The sequence below is a fragment of the Electrona antarctica genome, assembly GCF_951216825.1.
Source record: "Electrona antarctica genome assembly, chromosome: 8".
Classification (NCBI taxonomy): domain Eukaryota; kingdom Metazoa; phylum Chordata; class Actinopteri; order Myctophiformes; family Myctophidae; genus Electrona; species Electrona antarctica.
In genome coordinates this window covers 19,808,533-19,831,032 of record NC_136789.1, presented here as the reverse complement: position 1 = coordinate 19,831,032, position 22,500 = coordinate 19,808,533, and the positions used below count along the sequence as shown (strand labels likewise).

The following is a 22,500-nucleotide window of genomic DNA, read 5'->3' as shown; positions in this document are numbered from 1 at the left end:
TCACCTTGCAGATAGTAGTCGTCAGTTCGATTGACAGCTTGGGTTGGATTGACGGTGGGTTGTTTCTTGATAACAGCGGAGGAGCGATATACGATGTGCTCTCGTCCTCCTCCTCCTCCCTCCTCCTCCTCCTCCTCTTGCTCTCCTCTCCTGCTCATGCCGCGCTCCATCGGCTCGATGAAGTACTCCTCTTTACCCGTTCTGATCATACCTGCCTGGAAAGAGCAAAGTACTGTAACTGTACTATTACTGTATTACCAGTGGTGGGAAAAAGTACTCAAAATGTTTTACTTAAAAGCAAAAGTATCAATAGTAGAAAGACTTCGAAGTAAAAGTCCGGAATTCAAAATGTACTTGAGTGAAAGTACAATGGTATCGAAGTAGAAAGTTATGCAAAATGTATATGTAAATATTTTGAAAATAGCAGATCTACAAGCTCACAATGTGAGACACATTGTGAGCTTGTAGATCGGCTATTTTCAAATGCACAAAATGTAGGGCCAAATTGGTCATTGTAGGCCCTATGTTTTGTAATAAATGATCAAAATCTACAAAGTAATTACGGTAGTAACTAAAGTTTTCAAATAAATATAGTGGAGTAAAGGTACAATATTTGGATCTGAGATGTGTGGGGTGGCCCCACCTGCACATAGAGAGAGAAGTAACTGTAACTGCATCTATTATATTATTACCCAATAACATTATTTGTATCTTCTTGTCACTTTTATCATGTATTTTTATAGATTGCGTACACGTATATGGCAGCCCATTTCGGACAATGTGGTGTAAGAAGGGGAAAAAAATCCATAGTCTAAAAAAATGTGCACAAAGAAATATGGTGAGGCAGCTTTCTGTTTCTACGGCCCAACAGCCTGGAATAAATTACCATTCCAGCTCAGACACGCACCCTCTGTAGACATTTTTAAATCTCAACTCAAGACTCACCTCTTCACTCTTGCTTTTAGTTGAGTTTTAATATCTGCGTTCCTACTCTGTCCTGACTGATTTGCTGCATGTTGTGTTTTTATTTATTTTCTTCTCTATGTTTTTATACTTTTATTTTGTTCTTTGCCATTGTTCTATCATTTTAACTACTTGACTGTGTTTTATTGTATTCTATTTTTGTGTCCTGCCCTGTGAAGCACTTTGAGCTGCATTTATGTATGAAAGGTGCTATATAAATAAAGTGTATTATTATTATTATTATTAATAATGAAATAGGCTACTTTATCATAATTAGGGTACCAAACATTACTCTGATCTTGCACTTTGTAAGTTGCTCTGGATAAGAGCATCTGTTATATATGCATAGTGTACATAATAAATTGTACACTTGCCTCAACTGCATGGAGAGAGTGGAAACTAATATTTTACATTATTCATGACCATACTTAGTATCCACCTAGAGACATAGTAGCATGCATAGTGTCCATAGAGTCCAGCTGCAGGGAGAGGTCAGGGAGACGTCCCTGACCGCTGCCCCAACCATCAGGAGATGTTCTGGCCTGGGCCCATACAGGCCAAACATCAAGGAAGGACGGCTCCCAGCTGATGACCCTGCAGCTGGTACTCGTAAATGCTCAGACCATCCTGCACACCAAGGATTTACCAGCAAGAGGAGGAAGCTTGCAACATCTTTACCGTAAGTAGCTCTAACCTGTTACATTAATCATGGCCCTACCTGGCCACAGTAACTGCACAGCTAAGTAACTGTAATCTCTTGGCCCTACCTGCACTAAACGGCTATCTACTATTTTACTAGTATATTTTCAAAGTTCAAATTAGAATCACACCCACTCTCTTATACTGAATGTTTCTTCTCTATTTGTGCAAAAGAGGAATATGTTTCAAACTTTCAGACAGACAGACAGACAGACAGACAGACAGAGACAGACAGACAGACAGACAGACAGACAGACAGACAGACAGACAGACAGACAGACAGACAGACAGACAGACAGACAGACAGACAGACAGACAGACAGACAGACAGACAGACAGACAGACAGACAGACGCAAAAGCTAAGAAGAGAAGGAGAGAAGAAAGAGAGAGAGAGAGAGCGCCTTTCCTCTGTGGTTCAAGGAGCTTATTAAACCACTGGCTTTAACAATTCCCATCAGATGCACAACAGCCCTCCAACATTTCCATGAGACAATTACATGAGCTAACAGCATGACGTGAGCACACAGAGCTCCAGTCCAGGACGCCAATGGAATGAACTCAAACTGGAACGCTTCCCCTCAAGCGGCGGCAGGTTTTTTAGGCCAGTCGCTCTTAAACCTTTTCATGTCAAGGTCCCCCCAAAATTGGGGCTCTGATGGCCCAGTGGTTACAACGCATACCACACACATGGTCTAATGCGGTCTGACAGTGAGTCACGGGTTCGATTCCTGAGCCCGAGGGCCTTTGCGGCGTGTCACTCCCCATGTCTCTCCCTGTTTCCTGTCACTCTTCAGCTGTAGGCTATCCAATAACGGCAGAAAAGACCCAAAACATGTACAGGTCCCCCCGAATTAAGATTTATAAGAAAGGATTTTGTGCCAGGGACCCCCATATGAGAAGATTTGTGTTAAACGTTTTCAAAATGTTCAAAAATGTTCACAATTTGCCAAGATTGTGTTTTAAGCATGTATGTATTTTGGAATAGCCAAAGTAAAAGAAATAGGGGATACGTTTATTTTCGAATATACACTTTACTGTGGATCCCTGGGGGTCCCCAGACCACACTTTGAGAACCACTGGGGTAGGACACCTACTGGTCAAGAGTGGCAATAAGCCGCTTGAGAATCAGTGTTTTAGGTCCACTTCAAATTACTCTTGTCTTAGTGTGCAATAATGCAAAATATATTTTGTTTCTCCTTAATTTAACCAGACTAGACTTGTACGTGCCCGTCGGCCACCGGCCTACTTGGGAACGATGCAACTTGGGAAACTAATAATACCCATTGTCAACTTGTCATAGCACCCGTTTTAACTAACTGTCTGTGTCCCTTTTGTGCTCATACTGTATATGGAGATGTCTGTAGTATGCAATACCTGTTGTCATAGCACCCATTTTACTGTCTGTCTGTGTCCCACATGGAGATCTCTGTATCTGTCTGTCTGCCTGTGTGAAGAGTGCAAACTGACTGTGAAAAGTGGACTGATTAAGTAATCAATTGGCAGGTGCAGGTTGCCATGGCAATCAATTGGCTGAGGCAGAGGCTGGAAATTGCACAGGTGAGGGGATTTAGGCTGATTCGGCCCACTGGCAGAGCCTGACCAGAGCCTTTTGTGGTGGTTCTGGAGAACCGTGGGTCCGACCGACTCGATACCGGGCAATGCACTCCCTGCGGGGGTGTGGAACGCGTGTGTCGAATGTGAAGTCGGTGGGGCAAACGGTTCTCGAGTTATGTGCATTACACACACGCACGCAGACAGAGACGTGGCGCATTTTGAGTCCCATTGGAATGGTTATCTCTAAGCAGGGATTACAACCTAAAATACAATACAAAACAAACGCACAAATTAAATATCGATACAAAACAGCTGCAAGACCTCCGTTTTTATCGATCGAAGAAAACTTTTAAATGCACCCAAAGGGACGAAGTGCTCCAGTTTAATGTCTTTGTGGTGCATGATTCCATGACCGTGGAGCATACAAAACTAAAGGCTATCCTCCCAAATTCTGTGGACGGATGAGCGACAGTAAAAAGTGGCAGGTTCTGGGAGGTTCAGAGAAGTCAGCCAGGGGTCTCATCATTTCCGTTTTAAACACTTTTGTTTCATGTCTCTCCCAACGTACACGCTGAATCCCGGATGAGATGTTCAAGGCAATGTATCAGTGTTTCCCTAACACATTGTCATGGGTCACAAGTCAAAATCTTTTTTCTTTTTTTTTTTACAGTTTCCTGCAATTCTTTTCAAAATGTTTACATCCTATTCATTTTTTGAACATAATTTTTTTTTCAACATTTTTTTTGAACAATTTTATTAATATTCTTTATGAAGTAGTGAAAATAGTAAATCTGCGTGTTCACTAGTTTGAGTCCCGGCCCGGGGAGACATCAAATTTCTCTTTTGGGTCTCGAGCTGAAAGGTTTGTGAACCACTGATGTAAAGTAAGCAGCCGTTTCCCGAACCATTAGGAAACAGGAGCCTATCTCCTGTTTCCTAAGCGTAAGGCAGCTTGATGTACAAGTGCACCCCTGGTCATGATGAAGCTAGCATGTACCGTACAGTAGCAGGGGCTTATACTTATAACCCCCAATCCAACCCTTGATTTTGAGTGCCAAGCAACGAGGCATTGGGTACAATTTTTTTTTACAATATTTTGTATGACTTGGATGGGACGGGACAGGAGAATTGAACCCACAACCTGCTGTAATCCCAGTATAGATGTGGTGTTGGTTTTAGCAGTGGGAATAAAGGGACTCCGATTAGGCTGCCAACACATAACTCAATGATACCCACTTGATAACCTTGGTGCCGCACACACTCTCTCATCATGCACTCTATCCTCTAACATCCAAGACAGGTTCATATACAAGCACTCGCCCCTGTGTAATACAACAAGGGATACTTCACATCCTGTGTAACTCACAAATGTGACTCTCTCTCTCTCTCTCTCTCTCTCTCTCTCCTTTTTTCATCCTCATCTCATGTTTCCACATCTGGGATAGATCACAATATGCAGCCGTCCTCGTTCGGTGGAAACGTAAAAGCGGAAAAAAAAACACTCAAAAATCACTGTTAGAAGCATTCTTGTGATCTCGGTCCAGATTTTGGCAACACCAGTGACTCAGAGAGCCAAGCTTCTGATCTGTGATGTCGCCGTGAGAGAAAACCAGGAATCTTCTCTGGTAAGTGTTCAGAAGTAAAACCATTCCTTTGGTTTCCAGCCTTGGTCCTCGGGGCCCGCTGGTGATGCAGATTTTCCGTCTCACTGAGAAGTAATGACACGCCCAGAATAGATGCCAGGTTAAACCACCTGGCTTACCTAATATACACGACAAAATCCAGCAAAGTCCACCTTTACAGTACACTCCCTGACTTAAGCTAAGAATGTGAGCAAATGTTATACTGACAGTGTACTGAAATGATGAGAGTACTCAATGAAATAGTTGCCAAGTACACAGAATGACTTGCTTCCTGGTTTTGTTTGGCCCTAAAAAGAAGGAACGTCACTTCCTTGATCTGGCAACTCCAGCTGGCACATTTAGGCAAACTGAAGCTGAAAGTTTGATGGAATATACGTTGTAAGTATAGGTAACCAACCTTTGTAAAATAATCGGTTCAAGAAAATCAAAGAAGACATATATGTATCACACATTGTTTTCGGCTGTCTTATGTTTCTGTGTGCACACTATATCATTTTATTGAGGTATCTAAAGAGCAAATATTACGTTTCTGACTGTGTAGCAAGTATACTGTGCTGTTATCGTGAGACTGGTCTGTCAACCAATCCTTATGATGCCAGCTCATACTGCCAAGCCAGAAACCTTATCTGTGCTCTTTAGATACCTCAATACAATTATATAGCGTGCAAATAGGGAGGAAAAAAATCACACCCGTGTGAAGAGGGGCACTCTTATCATCATACACCATCACTTACCGGCCAATCACAATTTGCATCCTCACTTTTGTCTTCAATGGTAAATGGTAAATGGTAAATGGTGCATTTATATAGCGCCTTTATCCAAGGCGCTTTACATAGATTGTGCATTACATTCACCCATTCATACACTGATGGCAGCAGAAACCATGCAAGGTACCAACCAGCACATCAGGAGCAATTAGGGGTTCAGTGTCTTGCTCAGGGACACTTCGACACTAACTCTGGGGGAGCCCGGGTTCGAACTGGCGACCTTGCGGTTACCATCCGGAAACTCTACCCCTGAGCCACTGCCGCCCCTACCCCTCAATGTTTGTGTTTACACAAACTTTTACTCAAAGCTGGACATAGGAGGGGCTTGCGCCCCTCAAAAAGATCAGAAAACAACGTGTGATATGTCTTTTGTTTTATTACATTTCATGAAACTTCCGGCTCCACTTTATTTGCCTCCCAAGTGCATCAATAGCATGGCATGTTGTAGAACAGTTCTGTTCTTTCTTTAAACAGCCATGGTCATGTTGAGAACGCCTTCAATGGATGCTATCCAGGACATTTGGTATCCATAAAACACTGCAACCAGAGTAGGCGTGATCGTAGGTAAATAAATAGAGCCTGATTTTCCAGTGATGTAATCTATTGAGACAAACAAGTCTTCAACTACATAGTAAAATAGAAAGCCACCCCACACTGTTCTTATATGTTGCTACTGAAAACTGATGCAAATCAACAACCAGAAAAAGTGATGTTTTCAGCTGTAAACATGCTAATGTTCTTCTTGATGGAATCAAAATGTGAGTCAAGGGGCCAAGCACTACTCAAGTCAATCGACAGAGAAAGAAAATCAGTTACCACCGCCTCAGATTTATAACTCTATAATCGTCCAAATAGTTTTTATTTTGGTTCAAGCACAGCATATTCACCAGTATTAACACAGAGTGTAAAACGGTGTGCCCAAAAGCATAAATCATATGACCCCAAAGTATTTCAGTTGAGCCTTTCATGTTGAACCCTGTGGAGGGTCAAGGATAGCAAAGGAATGTTAGCCACTAACTGAGAAAATGAAAGACAGAATAACTACTACTGTAACTACCAACTGAAACTGCATGTTCAAGATATAATTGATCTGATTTAACCACTTGAACCCTAGCATCCCCGTTCTCGGGTGAGAATTCTGCAAAGATATCAGCTACAAGCTCACTCACGTGTCGCAACAAGTTTTGAATAGTTTTTTAATTTAATGGTTGATTAAACTGTGAAAATGTGATATATCTGCAGATTCACATCCCATTTTGACATTGCTTGTTGAGCTGAAAAAGTTAAGACCAATTTCAAACATAGCTCAAGTAGGTGATCTTCAAGCTTACACGTCACACTGTGAGCTTGTAAATCTGCTATTTTCACTATGTTTGGGAAAAAACAAAAAATGCCGGAGTAAAATTGGAGTATCTTCTTGAGTTCACTCGGTATAGGAAAGCTTGGAGTGTGACCCCCAGAAATGCTTTGGTCATGTCTCGCGACCCGCCCCCCACCGCCAATACAAACTGACTGCAAAAATAACCTTAATAATAGAGAAAATATATCATAATTGAATACTGAAACCAGATATAATCATTAAGGAAAGTTTATGCATGTACTATATGTGTACTATGTAAACTCTTCATTTCCATTTTCCAGCCATTCAAAAACAAAACAAAACAAAAATGTTTTTTTGAAAATAATTTGGGGACCCCCCAAAATAATTTGGCGACCCCCCGAGGCGTCGCGACCCACGGGTTGAGAACCCCTGGTGTAAGAGACAATAAACATCTTCAACTTTAGTTAGCATTAAATTATACCAGTAAATGAAGCCATATTGTTCCTGGCTGCCAGGCTGCCACGCAGTCACTGAACAGACTTGCAAACGAGAAGACTATGAATGGAATTTATTCTTTGTAATTTTCCCTGATCTCTCCTAAATTCATATGGTCGTGTGTGCTGTGTGCACATGCCCATTTCACAACTAGTGATGTCCCGATGAAGTATTTTTTGCTCCCGATCCGATTTTGATCATTTGATCTGCCGATGTCGATTTTCCAGATCCGATCTTTATATTTTTATAGAACACTTATACTATATCATAAGTAATAGTAGTAAGTACAATATCCAAAATCACAGACTATATGCAGTCTCCATCCATCTTCAACCGCTTATCCGTAGTCAGGACGCAGGGGCAACAGCTCCACCAGAGAGCTCCAGACTTCCCTCTCCAGAGCAACATTAGTAACTTCATCCTGGGGGACCCTGAGGTGTTCCCAACAGATATAAACCCTCCAGCTCATCCTTGGTCTGCCCCAGGGTCTCCTCCCATTCAACCCTTCACCTCCTATGTTGGTGAAACAGGCACACCAGCACAAAACACGGCTAATGGCACGGCACATTGGTCATTGCGCCAGACATCGTTGTGTGACCAGAGAAGGGCAGATACTTCAAGTATAATTGAAAAATGAGTAGAATAATCACATAATATCCTCGTTCCTTCCTCGTATTTGTATATGAGTGTACTCTGCACCATGGCACTCTATCAATTTGCTTGCTAGTAGATGTGTATCAACTACCTTTTTTCAATATTAAAAATTGAATAATAGATATTCCATAATTGATTGGTAACATGAGGGGTGCTTTCAGTTGGAAACAGAAAATCCAGAGTTACTTGTTTAATCATGTCTTTATCGTGATCCATTGTGCATTTATTTAATTAGTTTCCCATAACACTCCAGGTTTTCTCTATACACTAGCCAATAGGCATTGGAATTTCCTCTGGGAAGAATAAAGTATCTAAATATTATATATTTAAGATGTTGCTCTGTAGGCTATCAGGGACGTGCTTTTTCCATTCCTTCAGGCATTTCAGTTTCACAACTAGAAAAATTGCAATCAGTAAAGTGCACTCCTCCGGCAACATGATTGTTGGCATACGTATGTGTTGACCTCCGTTAACATTATGCCATTTCCACCTAACACACGTCACACACACGCACGCATGCACACACGCACACAGGGCATTGTGTGTGTGTGTGTGTGTGTGTGTGTGTGTGTGTGTGTGTGTGTGACTGTGTGTCTGGGGCATTGCATCTACTATATAATGCGCCACGTCTCTGCGTGTGTACGTGTGTGCGTGCGTGCGTAGGTGTGTGTACGGTAGTAATGCACGTAACTCGAGAACCGTTTGAACCACCGACTTCACATTCGACACACGCATTCCACACCCCCACAGGGAGTGCAGTGCCAGGTATCGAGTTGGTGAACCACCACAAAAGGCTCTGGTCAGGCTCTGCCAGTGGGCCTAATGAGGCCAACTCCTTTCACCTGGGCCAGGCTCTGCCAGTGGGCCTAATGAGGCCAACTCCTTTCACCTGGGCCAGGCTCTGCCAGTGGGCCTAATGAGGCCGACTCCTTTCACCTGTGCAATTTCCAGCCTCTGCCTCAGCCAATTGAGGCTCAACCAATCAGGCTCTGCCAGTGGGCCGAATTGATTGCCAAGTACACTTTTCAGTTTGCAGTCTTCACACACAGGCACATACACAGATCTCTCCATGTGGGACACCGGCTGACAGTTCAAACGGATGCTATGACAACGTATATCATTAGGTTCCCAAGTTGCATCGTTCCCAAATTCGCTCTTTCAGATTTCAACTTTGACTGTGACCTTGCTCTTTGCCCTTCAAACCAAAAAAAATAATATATATATATATATATAGATATATATATATATCTCTTTGGGTCAGCCTGTGCTGAACTGCGTGTCTCTTTTTATGTGGAAAACAAAAGGTCAAATTATGAAGCTACTGTCTAAAGATTTTGCATGCAGGTGTGAGTTTGTTAAAGGTTTTCTGGCTCAAACAAGTGCTATGATTTTCCTGCTGTTTGTGATGTCACAGCCTGCAAATCCCATATATGTCAATGGGAATTGCCAGCAGATGTCACTGTTTTCACTGTTTTGCCTGTTTTCATTGCAGGTCAAAAGTCTTCCAAACCCCAGAGAAAACTCCAGACCACAGAAAATCCACTGAATGTTCCAAGTTCAGGTTTTTTGGGTGCAATTGAGGTCATAAACTCTAAAAGAAAAATGAAAAAAAAAAAATTAATGTCATGAAACCTTTAAAGACTGTGTAACGAAGTCATGAAGAAAAGAAGCAGTAGTTTCAGTTTGCAAATGTTTGCCTTGCTTGCAACACCATGGCAGTGGTTCAGAGAACTTAAGAATTATACTCAGGCATCAATAATTTTTTTTGAGAAGCACCAGACAAGAGCGGATCAGTACAATTACAATTTACAGTTCATGACTGAGCAGAACTGAATGTTGATGAATGAAGTGGATTAGCCTGATTTGCAACAAAGTCAGCAAGACTATAAACGGCATAATTCAATAAGTTGTCAGAAAGTTGAATATGTTGTGGTAAAAACCGTTAAATGTATTTGTGCTAAATCCCTGTACTGCTGTTTCAGCGCCATCAATGGTTTCTCCTCAACAATAGAGGCAGGATATGGAGATGTGATTTACCCCAGACAGATGACTCAGTCGGAGACCTGCATGGAAACAGGTTTTCTCTCTTATGGGGGAGATGAAAAGTGACAGCCAATGGGAGCTGTCTGGCTGGCAGATGTGGCATTTTTTGATTGACATCACAAAACCTTTGAATGTGCTAAATATCAGCATGCAAAGGAACAACACAGTGGTGAGCCAGCTATACGGTACATGTACATTATGGTCTCCAACGGCTCAAAAACACCTAGCTCAATACATCACAATTCCCTCTGATGTGAGAGGTAATGGACAGTTTTCCACAAGCAAAATATACGATCGCACCTCTGTCTGAAGAGTTTAATGGAAGCTTTTAACATCCAAGAGGACATGCTCCTTTTCTCGTCTCTAGTCTCTCCTCCACGTAGCCTTATGATACTCTGCATCAATTTCAGCAGGAACACATGTACATGATGAATTGCCCAGTCAACATCAGCACTTTTCTCTTGTCAACTTTTATCGGCAGCTGGCAGTGGTAGTTCCAGCTTGTATGGTGCCCTGGGCAAATTTGTTCAAAGAATATTGAATAATGGCAGATCTGCAAGCTCAGGAAACAAAGGCTTATGCACACCTGATCAGCTCAGAGATGGGTGCCCTTGCAATATGAACACTTTTAATTTAAGCAACGTTAACTGGTCATAAACCAGTGACCTCACATGCCTGTCTATGACCAGAACGTTGCTTAAATTATAATAAAAGTGTTCATATTTAGAGTGCAGGTGGTGTGTGTGGGTCATTGTATACATTTTGTGCATTTTCTGAATACGTAGCTCAAACCCCTTCAGAAAGAGGCGTCGTGTGAGATTGTGCATTGGCTATTTTTGCTTTCGTCGTGTATGACAAAGCATATACGCCGTCAGTGATGCGTGGGGGCAGGTCACTGTGCATTAAATAAAGTCTTTCTGTCAGTGATGCGTGGGGGCAGGTCACTGCATTAAATAAAGTCTGTCTTTCTGTCAGTGATGCGTGGGGGCAGGTCACTGCATTAAATAAAGTCTGTCTTTCTGTCAGTGATGCGTGGGTGCAGGTCACTGTGCATTAAATAAAGTCTTTCTGTCAGTGATGCGTGGGTGCAGGTCACTGTGCATTAAATAAAGTATTTCTGTCAGTGATGCATGGGGGCAGGTCACTGTGCATTAAATAAAGTCTTTCTGTCAGTGATGCGTGGGGGCAGGTCACTGTGCATTAAATAAAGTCTTTCTGTCAGTGATGCGTGGGGGCAGGTCACTGTGCATTAAATAAAGTCTATCTTTCTGTCAGTGATGCGTGGGGGCAGGTCACTGTGCATTAAATAAAGTCTTTCTGTCAGTGATACGTGGGGGCAGGTCACTGTGCATTAAATAAAGTCTATCTTTCTGTCAGTGATGCGTGGGGGCAGGTCACTGTGCATTAAATAAAGTCTATCTTTCTGTCAGTGATGCGTGGGGGCAGGTCACTGTGCATTAAATAAAGTCTATCTTTCTGTCAGTGATGTGTGGGGGCAGGTCACTGTGCATTAAATAAAGTCTTTCTGTCAGTGATGCGTGGGGGCAGGTCACTGTGCATTAAATAAAGTCTTTCTGTCAGTGATGCGTGGGGGCAGGTCAGTGTGCATTAAATAAAGTCTTTCCGTCAGTGATGCGTGGGGGCAGGTCACTGTGCATTAAATAAAGTCTATCTTTCTGTCAGTGATGCGTGGGGGCAGGTCACTGTGCATTAAATAAAGTCTGTCTGTCAGTGATGCGTGGGGGCAGGTCACTGTGCATTAAATAAAGTCTATCTTTCTGTCAGTGATGCGTGGGGGCAGGTCACTGTGCATTAAATAAAGTCTTTCCGTCAGTGATGCGTGGGGGCAGGTCACTGTGCATTAAATAAAGTCTTTCTGTCAGTGATGCGTGGGGGCAGGTCACTGTGCATTAAATAAAGTCTTTCTGTCAGTGATGCGTGGGGGCAGGTCACTGTGCATTAAATAAAGTCTATCTTTCTGTCAGTGATGCGTGGGGGCAGGTCACTGTGCATTAAATAAAGTCTATCTTTCTGTCAGTGATGCGTGGGGGCAGGTCACTGTGCATTAAATAAAGTCTTGTAGGTGGCAGCTGTCACAGGTCACAGGATTGTTCAAAGTGTTTCATGACTGTGATTTGCAGGGGAAATGGGAAGTCCTATTCTCATCTTGCACAAAATCGGTTTTAGAATTACACTACTCTTTAAAGGAACAACACAGTTCACCCAAACGAAAAAAGAAAAACAAATGAGTGAAATTAGGTATTTTCTACTTAGGCCTACAGCGCAACCATTTGGCTTCAGTACAGTACATGTGGACCATTATGCACAATCTCTATGCAGCAATTTATTGTTATTTCTGACTGGCCTTAAGTTGTTTTGGAGAGTTTTGCTAGCAAGTGACTTTTTATCAGTATTTCCAGTGGCAGGAGGGTTGAATACCTACCTATGACATAATTTTCCATGGGTGTCACGATCATGAAATTTTACTACTTGGCGATTAACTATCATGCAAATAATTGTGATAAATGATTTATCCCCCTGCGTCACATTGTTATTTTTTGTATTGGAAATCCCATTGGGGAATCTTAGGTTGCATCATATAAGAACTGGAAGGCCTCCGGGCTGAAACGCTGCTGGGGAAAACTGAAAAATAAACAAGAATCCTATTGGATATAACGTATTAGTAGTATTCTTTTCTATGGACTGTATCTACCTGAATCGTGCACCCGAGACATTATTACGTTGAATCACTCAACTGAGTGCTTGCTTCTCCTCTTTTCTCAGAAAATAAACAAACCACCCAGGATATTTTATTCATATGAAGCATCAACTGACGGTGAAAAAGTACTAATTTATCCAAAGAGTAAGACTTTCTCCAAACACAGACATTATCAAATGGGACTCAATATCATAAATGGCACAGAGTCATGCACACCTGACAAAATTTCCAGGATGATTTGTGTATTTCTGGAAAACAGTTCTTATATATGACACAATCAAAGATTTTCCATGGGATTTCCAATATAAAACAAATAACACTGTGACCACTGGGTAGTGGGAGTGATGTCAGGACTTTGGTATAGCCAGTCTACAAGCTCACAACACATTGCAGTTCAAAGTATAAATCACCCTATTCAGTATACAGACACGCTGACAGACAAAACACTCACAGACCTCATTTAAGCCCTACAAATACAAAAGCACAAACACACATTCGTGTGCACGTACGCAGTTTGTCAGAATAGACTAAATATGTGAACTGTCTTGCAGGGGTTTGTTTTATATCCTATAATTACAGCAAAGCCACACTACACTGCACAAGATGACACGTTTACCACACGTACGTAATCTTACAAGCTTGCTGTCTTATCAGGCTCATTTTGATGTATTTCAAGAGGAACCATTTTACAGAAGAGTCGTGTGCCAGGTGTTAATTAATTCATATATACTGTACATTTTCACCACTTTTATAAAACCGAGATTTAAAGAATCCAGAATTTGAATGAATAAAATATCTTATCCAGTAGGTGGAGTATGTTAATACAATATCACATCTGCAGTGGTTGGAGGTGGTCTCTCTACAATAGGCTCTATATGCACACAGATGAACTCATCCTACTACCGGGCCCCTTGTGTTACCAATGATACTAAATAAAGTATATACTAAATAAATATTATATACACCAACAGCATGTTTTCAGTAGCCGCCACCTAACCTTTAGGGCAATATCACCCCAGACTAAAGTGTTATTCCATATCGTAGTAGATATCTGGTGTCTCATACAGGTGATCTAGGGTTCGAATCCCGGATAAGAAATGAAAGTTATGTTTAAAGCTTATATTAACACTCTTATCCAGCACGACATACAAGCAGGAGCTGATGTGTATACGGTAGATACTTTTGACACACTTCTGTGTATCGTCTCTGCATGCAGTGAGAGTTTACGATGTTGACATTCACACTGACCGAAAACAGATGAAGTCTGTTAACGTCTGTTGCTGTGAAATATTTAAACGAAGTTCTGAGAAAAACAATATTCATACACTTTGGCTCTATATACTGTACTTTGGTGCAGGCTACGACAAATCTACAAGTTATATATATAAGATATTTTCATTATTTATAATTTTCTAATTATCCTGCCATGACATGCTGCAGTGTTCTAACCTCTGCGCCCTTTCTCCCTCTACAGATAAACAGTGAAAGAGAGATGGTCTGACAAGGGAAGAGAGAGAGAGAGAGAGAGACAGAGAGATAGAGAGACAAAAAGATAATTTATTAGAACAGAGGGAGGGCCTGGAACAGATTCTTCAGAATATGTTATGGCTTCATTCATTCATGGCTCCTTTTTTGACTCTCCCGTTTTGTGTGTTGTACTCGCAACCTTCATTTTGTTTTATTTCTTATGTTTGTACAGGCGTGCCGAATTGGTTTCCAGATTGTTGGAAATGTTGTAATATATGTGAGTCACATAAAAGCTATCAATTTTCTTGATATAGTGGTCAAATACTACTTTTCTTTCCCTCTCTATAATGCAAAAATGTTGGTCTGTCACTTGATGCTACTGTGACTGGAGGTAAGGGGACAGAGAAAGAAAAGAAAGATGGATGATATGAAGCTCATAAAAAACTATGTGCAATCTACAATGTTCCAGGAGAAGTTTTGCTGGTTGGCAATGCTCCCCATAGAGCGTCAACTTGCCCAGAAATGGATTTTAAAGACATCATAAATGACTTTGCCATTTGGAGTTCAACACTGAATGCTGAACGATGAGATTATTTGGACATGGTTTCCTTGTGCGGTAAATCAAAGATTGCAGTGAGTTTCATTCAATCAATCATGACTCTCTTATGCATTTGTATTTGAATGATTGACCGGAATTAACAGAAAAAAAGGTGTGTTATAACCGTAATTAACATATTGTTGCGACCGTTAAATAATGTCAGATTTTTCATATTTCATCCTGATTGGCAAATTCCAAACATTGCTGGCCCCTGTGATGGTGTCGTAATGCCCGATTTATACTTGGATGCATGCCGAAAATAGCAGATCTACAAGCTTGTGTCGCAGCACGCTGCATGTCGCAACGTGTCGCAGCGCGACACGTTGTGAGCTTGCAGATCGGCTATTTTTGAGAGTGACACCTGCACACAACCAAACATAAAATGACATGTCTTTTAGTTCTACTGGATCTCTTCTCCACTAGTCTCTAACATTTTTGTCAAGTTGACAAAATTGTCAATATATTTATTGTAATATGTTTTTATTCATCGTTTTTGTCAGTGTAAAGAGGTAGTCGACGAAAAAATTTCGTCATAGTAGACGAAATCAACACTGCTTGCTAAAACACAAAAAAACAGGAGCAATCAAATGTGTCTGAACCTACCAGCCCGTCACAGTTGCTGATGGCCACCGACGTGTCTTGTACATTGGTGACCTCCCCGACATAGAAGCAGTCATCACCCCCTAGCGGCTCGGAGAGCTTCTGCCCCGACTCCTCGTGCCATTCGATGGTGGCGCCGGGAGCAACCAGACGAGAGTTGAGACGAAGCCGCAGGTGGAGCTCGCGGCCGAAGACCGTCACGTTGTAGTACAGCGTTTCCCTGTGGTGGTGGGGGCGGAAGCCATTTTGGCCTTCACTCCCCCCTCGTTCCTCTTCTCCAGACGTCTGCCTTCCGTGATCTCGCCGTCCATTGCTCCGCTCACTCCTGCTTTCTGTTCCATCATGTGACGCATGCGCTTTCGTTTCTGTGGCGGGCATGTCTTCGCCAGTTGTTGGCGTGTCTGTGTCCACTACGGGGGTTTCTGTGTATGTTGTACCTGTATGAGGAATGGAGGTGTCTGTATGCATTTGTCTTTTGTGTGCGTGTATCGTGCCCGCATTGATATGTCCCCCTCCATTATAAAGAGTGGCTGTGTTTTGCTGTGCTCTTGGCACACCTGTATGTTTTCCGGGGGAGTCTTCGCGTATTGAGGTCTTGTTTATATCATTTCTGGACGTATGTTTATGTGTTGTGGGTGTGTCTTTGTGCGTTGTGTCTACTTGCGGGGCGTGCCTCTTGCTGCGTGTGCGTGCCAGAAAGCTGTCCAGGTGGGGGGCGGAGACCGAGTGAGAGAGGAAACGCCCCTCGGCGTCAGTGCTCACTGGACGCACGACATCGAACTCTGACAACACGTGATGGAGAGAGTCTGGCGAGAGAAGAGAGAGATACAAAGATAATAAATACAAGAGTGACATGGAGAGATCTCAAGGAGGATCGCACATTAAGAAGTGAAACACCTGGAGATGTGCATACAGTAGTTGAGCCACGTGGCTCATTGCCTGGCTTGAACCAAGCTTTCAAATGCAGTCAGTCCCATCATGACTCGCATCCTTCTGTAAGGAATGGAGGAGTACATGAACGACAATGAGTTAACCCCTATTTCTAAAATAGCAAAAAATAGCGGACCTACAAGCTCACAGCAGGTGCACAGCAGCAGCCTTGAGGCCCGCTGCTAGTGCCGACTAAGCAGCGTTCACGTTGCACACTGATTACAACTGGCTCGCTCACATTTATAACAAAGGGGAGACTCGGGCATTGAAATAATAACCAAATAACTTCTATTTTTTAAGGGGTTAAAACCGGATTGGAAGAAATGTACCAATGTTAGCTCTGGCAAGCAGGCCGTATGATGACATTGCCAAAATAGCCTGATTGTCAGACTCTGACCCAGTGCGCTCAGTCGAGTGGGCGGGGTCTATGGGCTGGAAACCAGGCTAGTCAATCATCTGACCTTCTTCACCTCTCTTTGTTAGAGATCGTTAGAGATCTAATGTGAAATGTGACAACCTTGATGATAATTGTATGACCTTGTGTTGTGATTTGAAGAAAAATGTAAAACCTTGTGTTGTGATTTGATGATGATGTAGTGTATTGAGACATTGCACGCACGCACGCACGCACGCACGCACGCACACACGCACGCACGCACGCACGCACGCACGCACGCACGCACGCACGCACGCACGCACAGCATAATATCATCCAACAGTGTCGTCCAGTCTGAAGACCAGTCTAATATTGTTGTCGGATGGAAACCTTGTATGTCCAATACTGTTACTTTTTAGGAAACAGAAAAGGAAAGCTGTGTTCCAATGGATCCAATGTATTTATTATTTAGTCACAAGCTCTTGTTAATACTTTTCATCGGTTCAATATAAAATAGACAGACACACTATAACCAATTACTATAACCACCAACTATTTAGAAGTAGATCTAAGCTCACAACATCTTGCATCACAACCAGTTGTGAGCTTGTAGATCGGCTAATTTTAAGCTTTTGTGTGACACTGCAGTTGTAGTATGACGAAGAAGAAGGCCTTTGTTCATGAAACATCACACCCGTGTGAACTGAGTGGTGTAAGGTCTTATATAGCCTGATCAGCTCTGATCTGACATAATGTCTGACGTAATGAAATCACACCCAGGTGAACTGGGTGACCATAGCAACCAATGCTCATTTTTTGAGCACAGACAGACAGACAGACACGTAAACTAACAAAGCCAGTCGTAGGAGTGGTTTACACCACTCAAAAAAAACCTTAGCGGTAGATGATTGGCCTCTGATATGAGGGGCCTGTGTTCGAGTCCAGGTGGTTACACCATAGTGAACCCTGTAATATTGGTTGTCCTGGGACCTGGGCTGTCGGCATGGTCATATAACTTTATTATTAGGGCTGCTTTTTCACCATTATCACCTCATTATCCAATCGCAACTTTATTTTTCTCCTTCCTGTATTATCACAGCGTTGGAATCTAAAGTCCAAGCTTGTTAGCCTATATAGCGGAGGCTTTGATGTTCCATCTGTGTATCCCGGTGCCTTGTAGATGAAGATATATGAGCTACTGTTCATGACTACAGGGGAGGAGGAAGCGGCTGTCTGTCTGTCTGAGGTCACCACCTCCATAGCTCTGCTCTCTGTCATAGTCCATGGTTCACCATGTACGTAGTTACCGTTACTTACATACACACACACACACACACACACACACACACACAGACAGACACACACATACACACACACAGAGCTCAGGAGGCATGCGCACACGCCGCACAGTACACAATACATCATGCGAGCAACAGCCACACGACACATGCACACGTGTAAACAAACTCAGAAGACACACGTGTTCGCCTGCTTGGTGAGAGAGAAAGAGAGAAATTGAGAAATACAAAAATACAGAAAGAATGCAGGCATTCCAGATGTACACATGTGTGTACGCTCACGTCACGCACATGCACACACACGCACACGCACACGCACACACACACACACACACACACACACACACACACACACACACACACACACACACACACACACACACACACACACACACAGAGGGAGAGAGAGAGAGTAGATAGTGGGGAGTTAGATTCACCTAAATGAACTTATTATTGATAAGACACACTCCGACAGCAGAATGTGAGGAAATATGAGTGAACCCTTCACATTCCCGGGACGCCAGAGTTGCTGGTGCATAAACACACAGAGGAACATTTATGGAAAAACGTGGTGAGGAAAGCGGAACAGAAAAGAGGAAAAAAATGTCCTTTTCCAGAACTTTTAAACTCTCTCTCTCTCTCTCTCTCTCTCTCCACTCTCTCTGCAGCACACATGCACAGCATCTTCAGCCAAACAGCAGGGAGTAGTGGCCGTGAAGATTGGCACGTGAAATAAGAGTTGCCATTTGAACTATTAGTCATTTCAAAAGCACTTGTAAAACAGTGGAAACATAACCCAAACTGAACTCTTACATAAATCTCACCAACGGAAAAGTTAAAGGCATTTTATCCCTTTGTGATTTCTCCACAAATGGTTTGATTGTTTAGGCTGCCCATGTAGCCTACATTATGTGGGAATTTTAAAGGAAAGTTTGGAGGGCCACAGGCTATTGCTAATCTGTCGGTGCAATAATTTATAAAATATTGCCACAAGTCAACCTAGTTTAGTGAACAGGACTAAATGTCAATAAATATAGCTGCAAGCAGCGATAAGCCATAAAAGACTCTCTCTTCACAGCGTCTCCTCTTTAACTCCTTCGCTGCCCCTAGTGTTAGCATGCTGGTACTGCCCCAGGGGCCGCCCGTCCAGGCCCACTCTACGGAGCTTATTTGTCCTTCCGGGTTAAACAGGAAGGTGGGGGCCTCCGGAAGTGGAACGACACCACACAACACAGCCCAGAGCCTTTATCTAGCAATACAACCAGCTACATTTTCTCAGCGATGCGATACAAAATCACAAATTATTTACGATCGTCGGGTGTGCGCCAGCTTACCATGGACAGCTCTCTAACCTTTGGAGATACGGCGCTTTGAAAATCGGGTTATAATGGAGGCTCAACGGAGCTGTATTTAGAAATTGCATCGCTGCTGGATGGAGGGCTATACTACCCGGAAATAATAAATATAGCTGCAAGCAGCAATAATACCGGGTCATGCCATAATAGCAATAAAGCAAACACTGATGACCGAAAGAAGACAAATGAGCAATTAACAAATGAGAGCTTTAGTTTAAATAACTGGTTGGAGACTGGAGATGACATCACTTTTTTGTTACGCTGATTGGCTGAAGGGGTTGTCTGTCAACGCTGTACTCCCGCAGGCAACCATGCATTAGCAGGGTCCAGACGCCACACAAATGAATGGAAATGTGATTTCAAGGGGAGTGGTTAACCAACCAGGAGTGGAATTTCGTGGAAAGCAACAGCACAGAACTGCCAGAACTGCGAAAAATGGCAGAAGAAAAATGGTACAAAAACAATAAGGGGTCTAAGTCCCTTCGGTCTTGAACCATAATAATAATAATAATAATAATAGTAATTAGATACATAAATAAACAAATAACAACTGGCCATCATTTTTCCTTTCCTGGTTTTAGTGACATTTTTGCACTTGTTCAGGTATAACTTCAGCTGCATCTTCTGTTTTTAATCTTGGCCACGGGAAGATAGTTACTGTAGGAGGTGCAGCTGAACGTGTAGTAGTTGGTGCCACAAAATGTGCGTTCCCTCTCCACACGCATGAGCAAACTGACACAAGCAATTAATAGGCAATTAACCAGGATAAGGCGCCGATACTGTGATCATACAGCATATTTATTAGACCTAGTAAAAGCAATCTGTTCTGATTCAAAATATTATTATTTTTCCCCTCCTGTCTGAGGGAAGGCTGTGCCTGGGGGGAGGGGGTGCTCCAGCCCCCCCAACACCCCTACTTCCCTCAGTCATAACAGGTAGGCTACAGTGGCCTAGACCAGTGGTTCCCAAACTTTTTCATGTCAAGGACCCCCAAATTGACACTCATAAGCCCACGGACCCCCATTTGAAAGGATATGCCAGGGACCCCCATAAGAGAAGATTTTTACGGCTCTAGCAGTGATTCTCAAGCAGTTTAACTTCAAGGTCCCCCAGTTTGACATGGCCTGGCCCCCATTTAATGGCATTTCTATCTCTGGGACCCCCAATTTATATTGTAAAATCAATGTTATTTTAACTCTGAGTTACAGACCCATAAGGGTCCATTTGGTTCCAAACTATCATTTAGCTGGGTCCGGGGACCCCCAGGGGTACCTGAGGGACTCCCAGGGGGTCCCCGGACCCCACTTTGGGAACCACTGGCCTAGACTATTATGTCTACTACCTACCAGGTATTTTGGGGGGGTTTAGCCATCCAGTATTATGTTTATGTCATAATTTCTTAAAAAGCAGTTCTCCTGGCAAAGCAATGAAGGTGTTGGGAGTGTTGAGTTTTAGAACGCACCACACAACACACCCTGTGGTCGACGCAGGATTAAGTGCAGTTTATACTGGTTATAGCCTATAATAAAACCCCAGTCAGTCATTGTAACCTGCAGGAGGCTCCACGCTGCAGAATCACAAGTGGCCCCAGGTCAGGACGTTCAGCTGTCACGGACGTGATTTACTCGTCTCAACACCTTTATGACATTGACTGTGGAAACAACTTGACCATGCACGAGTTTCAGCAGTTTTTGGTTTGAATAGTATTTATTTTTAGCTTAATATAGGGTATACCGGTAGGCAGCTATAAGTTATAACTATATACGTTTTGCACCAGCTGACCAGCAGTTATATGACACGTTTTCACCAGCTGGGCTGGCCAGTGGCCATATGAATTTAAAAACACTTAATAGTTTACAACTAGGCTACTGAAATGCACACTCTACTGTACTTAAAACTGTCTGGTAAATCAACAGACTTCAGCTGTTTTACCTGCATGCGTTAAGGTGATATTTAAACCCTAGCGAGCCACTCAAATAATGTTTACTAGCGAAAGAAAAACACTATAGGCTAATGAACTTCGCTTTAGGACATCCGTCTCAACCTTCTGACACACCGGTGCGGTGGGTTAATGTCTAATTACGGCATGCACCTTTGTTTGGCTTGATGTTTTTCGCGTGTCTTCCAACACATACCTGTGTTTTTGCTGATGTAGAGTCCGTTCAGGCGACTGATCTGCATACAAACAACAAAGAAAGTAAAGAATCCAACCCGAATATCATCCATGGTCGGTGGGAGAAAGAGACTCCGGCATAGACAGACCGATGGTTGAGTGATCTAACAGCTATACTACTGTCCCTCTCACTCTCTCACTCCCTCCTATAACAACAGACCGCAAAGTGATAGCTCTTTCTCTGTTTTAATTTCTCTCTCTTTCCTCAAGTCTCCCTCTCTGTCCCTCCTGTCTCTCTCTCTCTCTCTCTCTCTCTCTCTCTCCATCCGTCTCTCCTTCACACACACACACACACACGCACGCACGCACACACACACACACACACACACACACACACACACTTTTAGTGGCTTAATATGAGATATACTTATGATCCCACTAAATCAAACATTTGAAATGTTTGTTTGTGCAGTATAGACATAAGATGCTGGTCCTCCTCATGTGTAGAGCATTAGCCCCTGAAGATGATCTCTCTCTCTTTCTGTCTGTCTCTCTCTCTCTGTCTCTCTCTCTCTCTGGTTGTTTGTTTGAATGAGATCACAGTGCAGATGTGATTCCCAGAGGGCAACCTCCATCTGTTAAACTCACACACTGAGCAAGGCAGGAGCTCTAAGGTAAGGCTATTACTATAGGCAATAGTGTGAGTGCATGATGACTGAGGAGAGGAGAAGGGCAAAGAAATAAAAGAAAGAACGACAAAGAAAGAACAGAAGGAAGGAAGAAAAGAAAAGGGAACGGGGAGAAAGTGAAGAATGAGGGTTTTCCTGGCGGCTGCAATTTCATGGTTGGTTTAAAGCTCCGATCAGCACGTTAGCTCCAAACGTAGATGAATGGAGAGACACAC

General features: G+C 42.8%; 1 protein-coding gene across 2 annotated transcripts in view; it reads right to left on the bottom strand.

Annotated features, from left to right (window-relative positions):
* Window positions 1–21,889, bottom strand: part of LOC306928251 (A disintegrin and metalloproteinase with thrombospondin motifs 2-like) — a 58,613-nt gene extending 36,724 nt beyond the window's left edge. For both annotated transcript variants that reach the window (XR_013790662.1, XM_079508218.1), the window contains exons 1-3: window positions 21,619–21,889; window positions 15,528–16,330; window positions 5–215 (exon numbers count right to left, since the gene is read on the bottom strand). Coding sequence is in view for 1 of the 2 variants with exons in the window: in XM_079508218.1 (XP_079364344.1) it covers window positions 5–215; window positions 15,528–16,330; window positions 21,619–21,709 (1,105 nt within the window). In the remaining variant the exon portion in view is untranslated. The remainder of the gene's footprint in view (window positions 1–4; window positions 216–15,527; window positions 16,331–21,618) is intronic.
* Window positions 21,890–22,500: the final 611 nt, after the last annotated feature.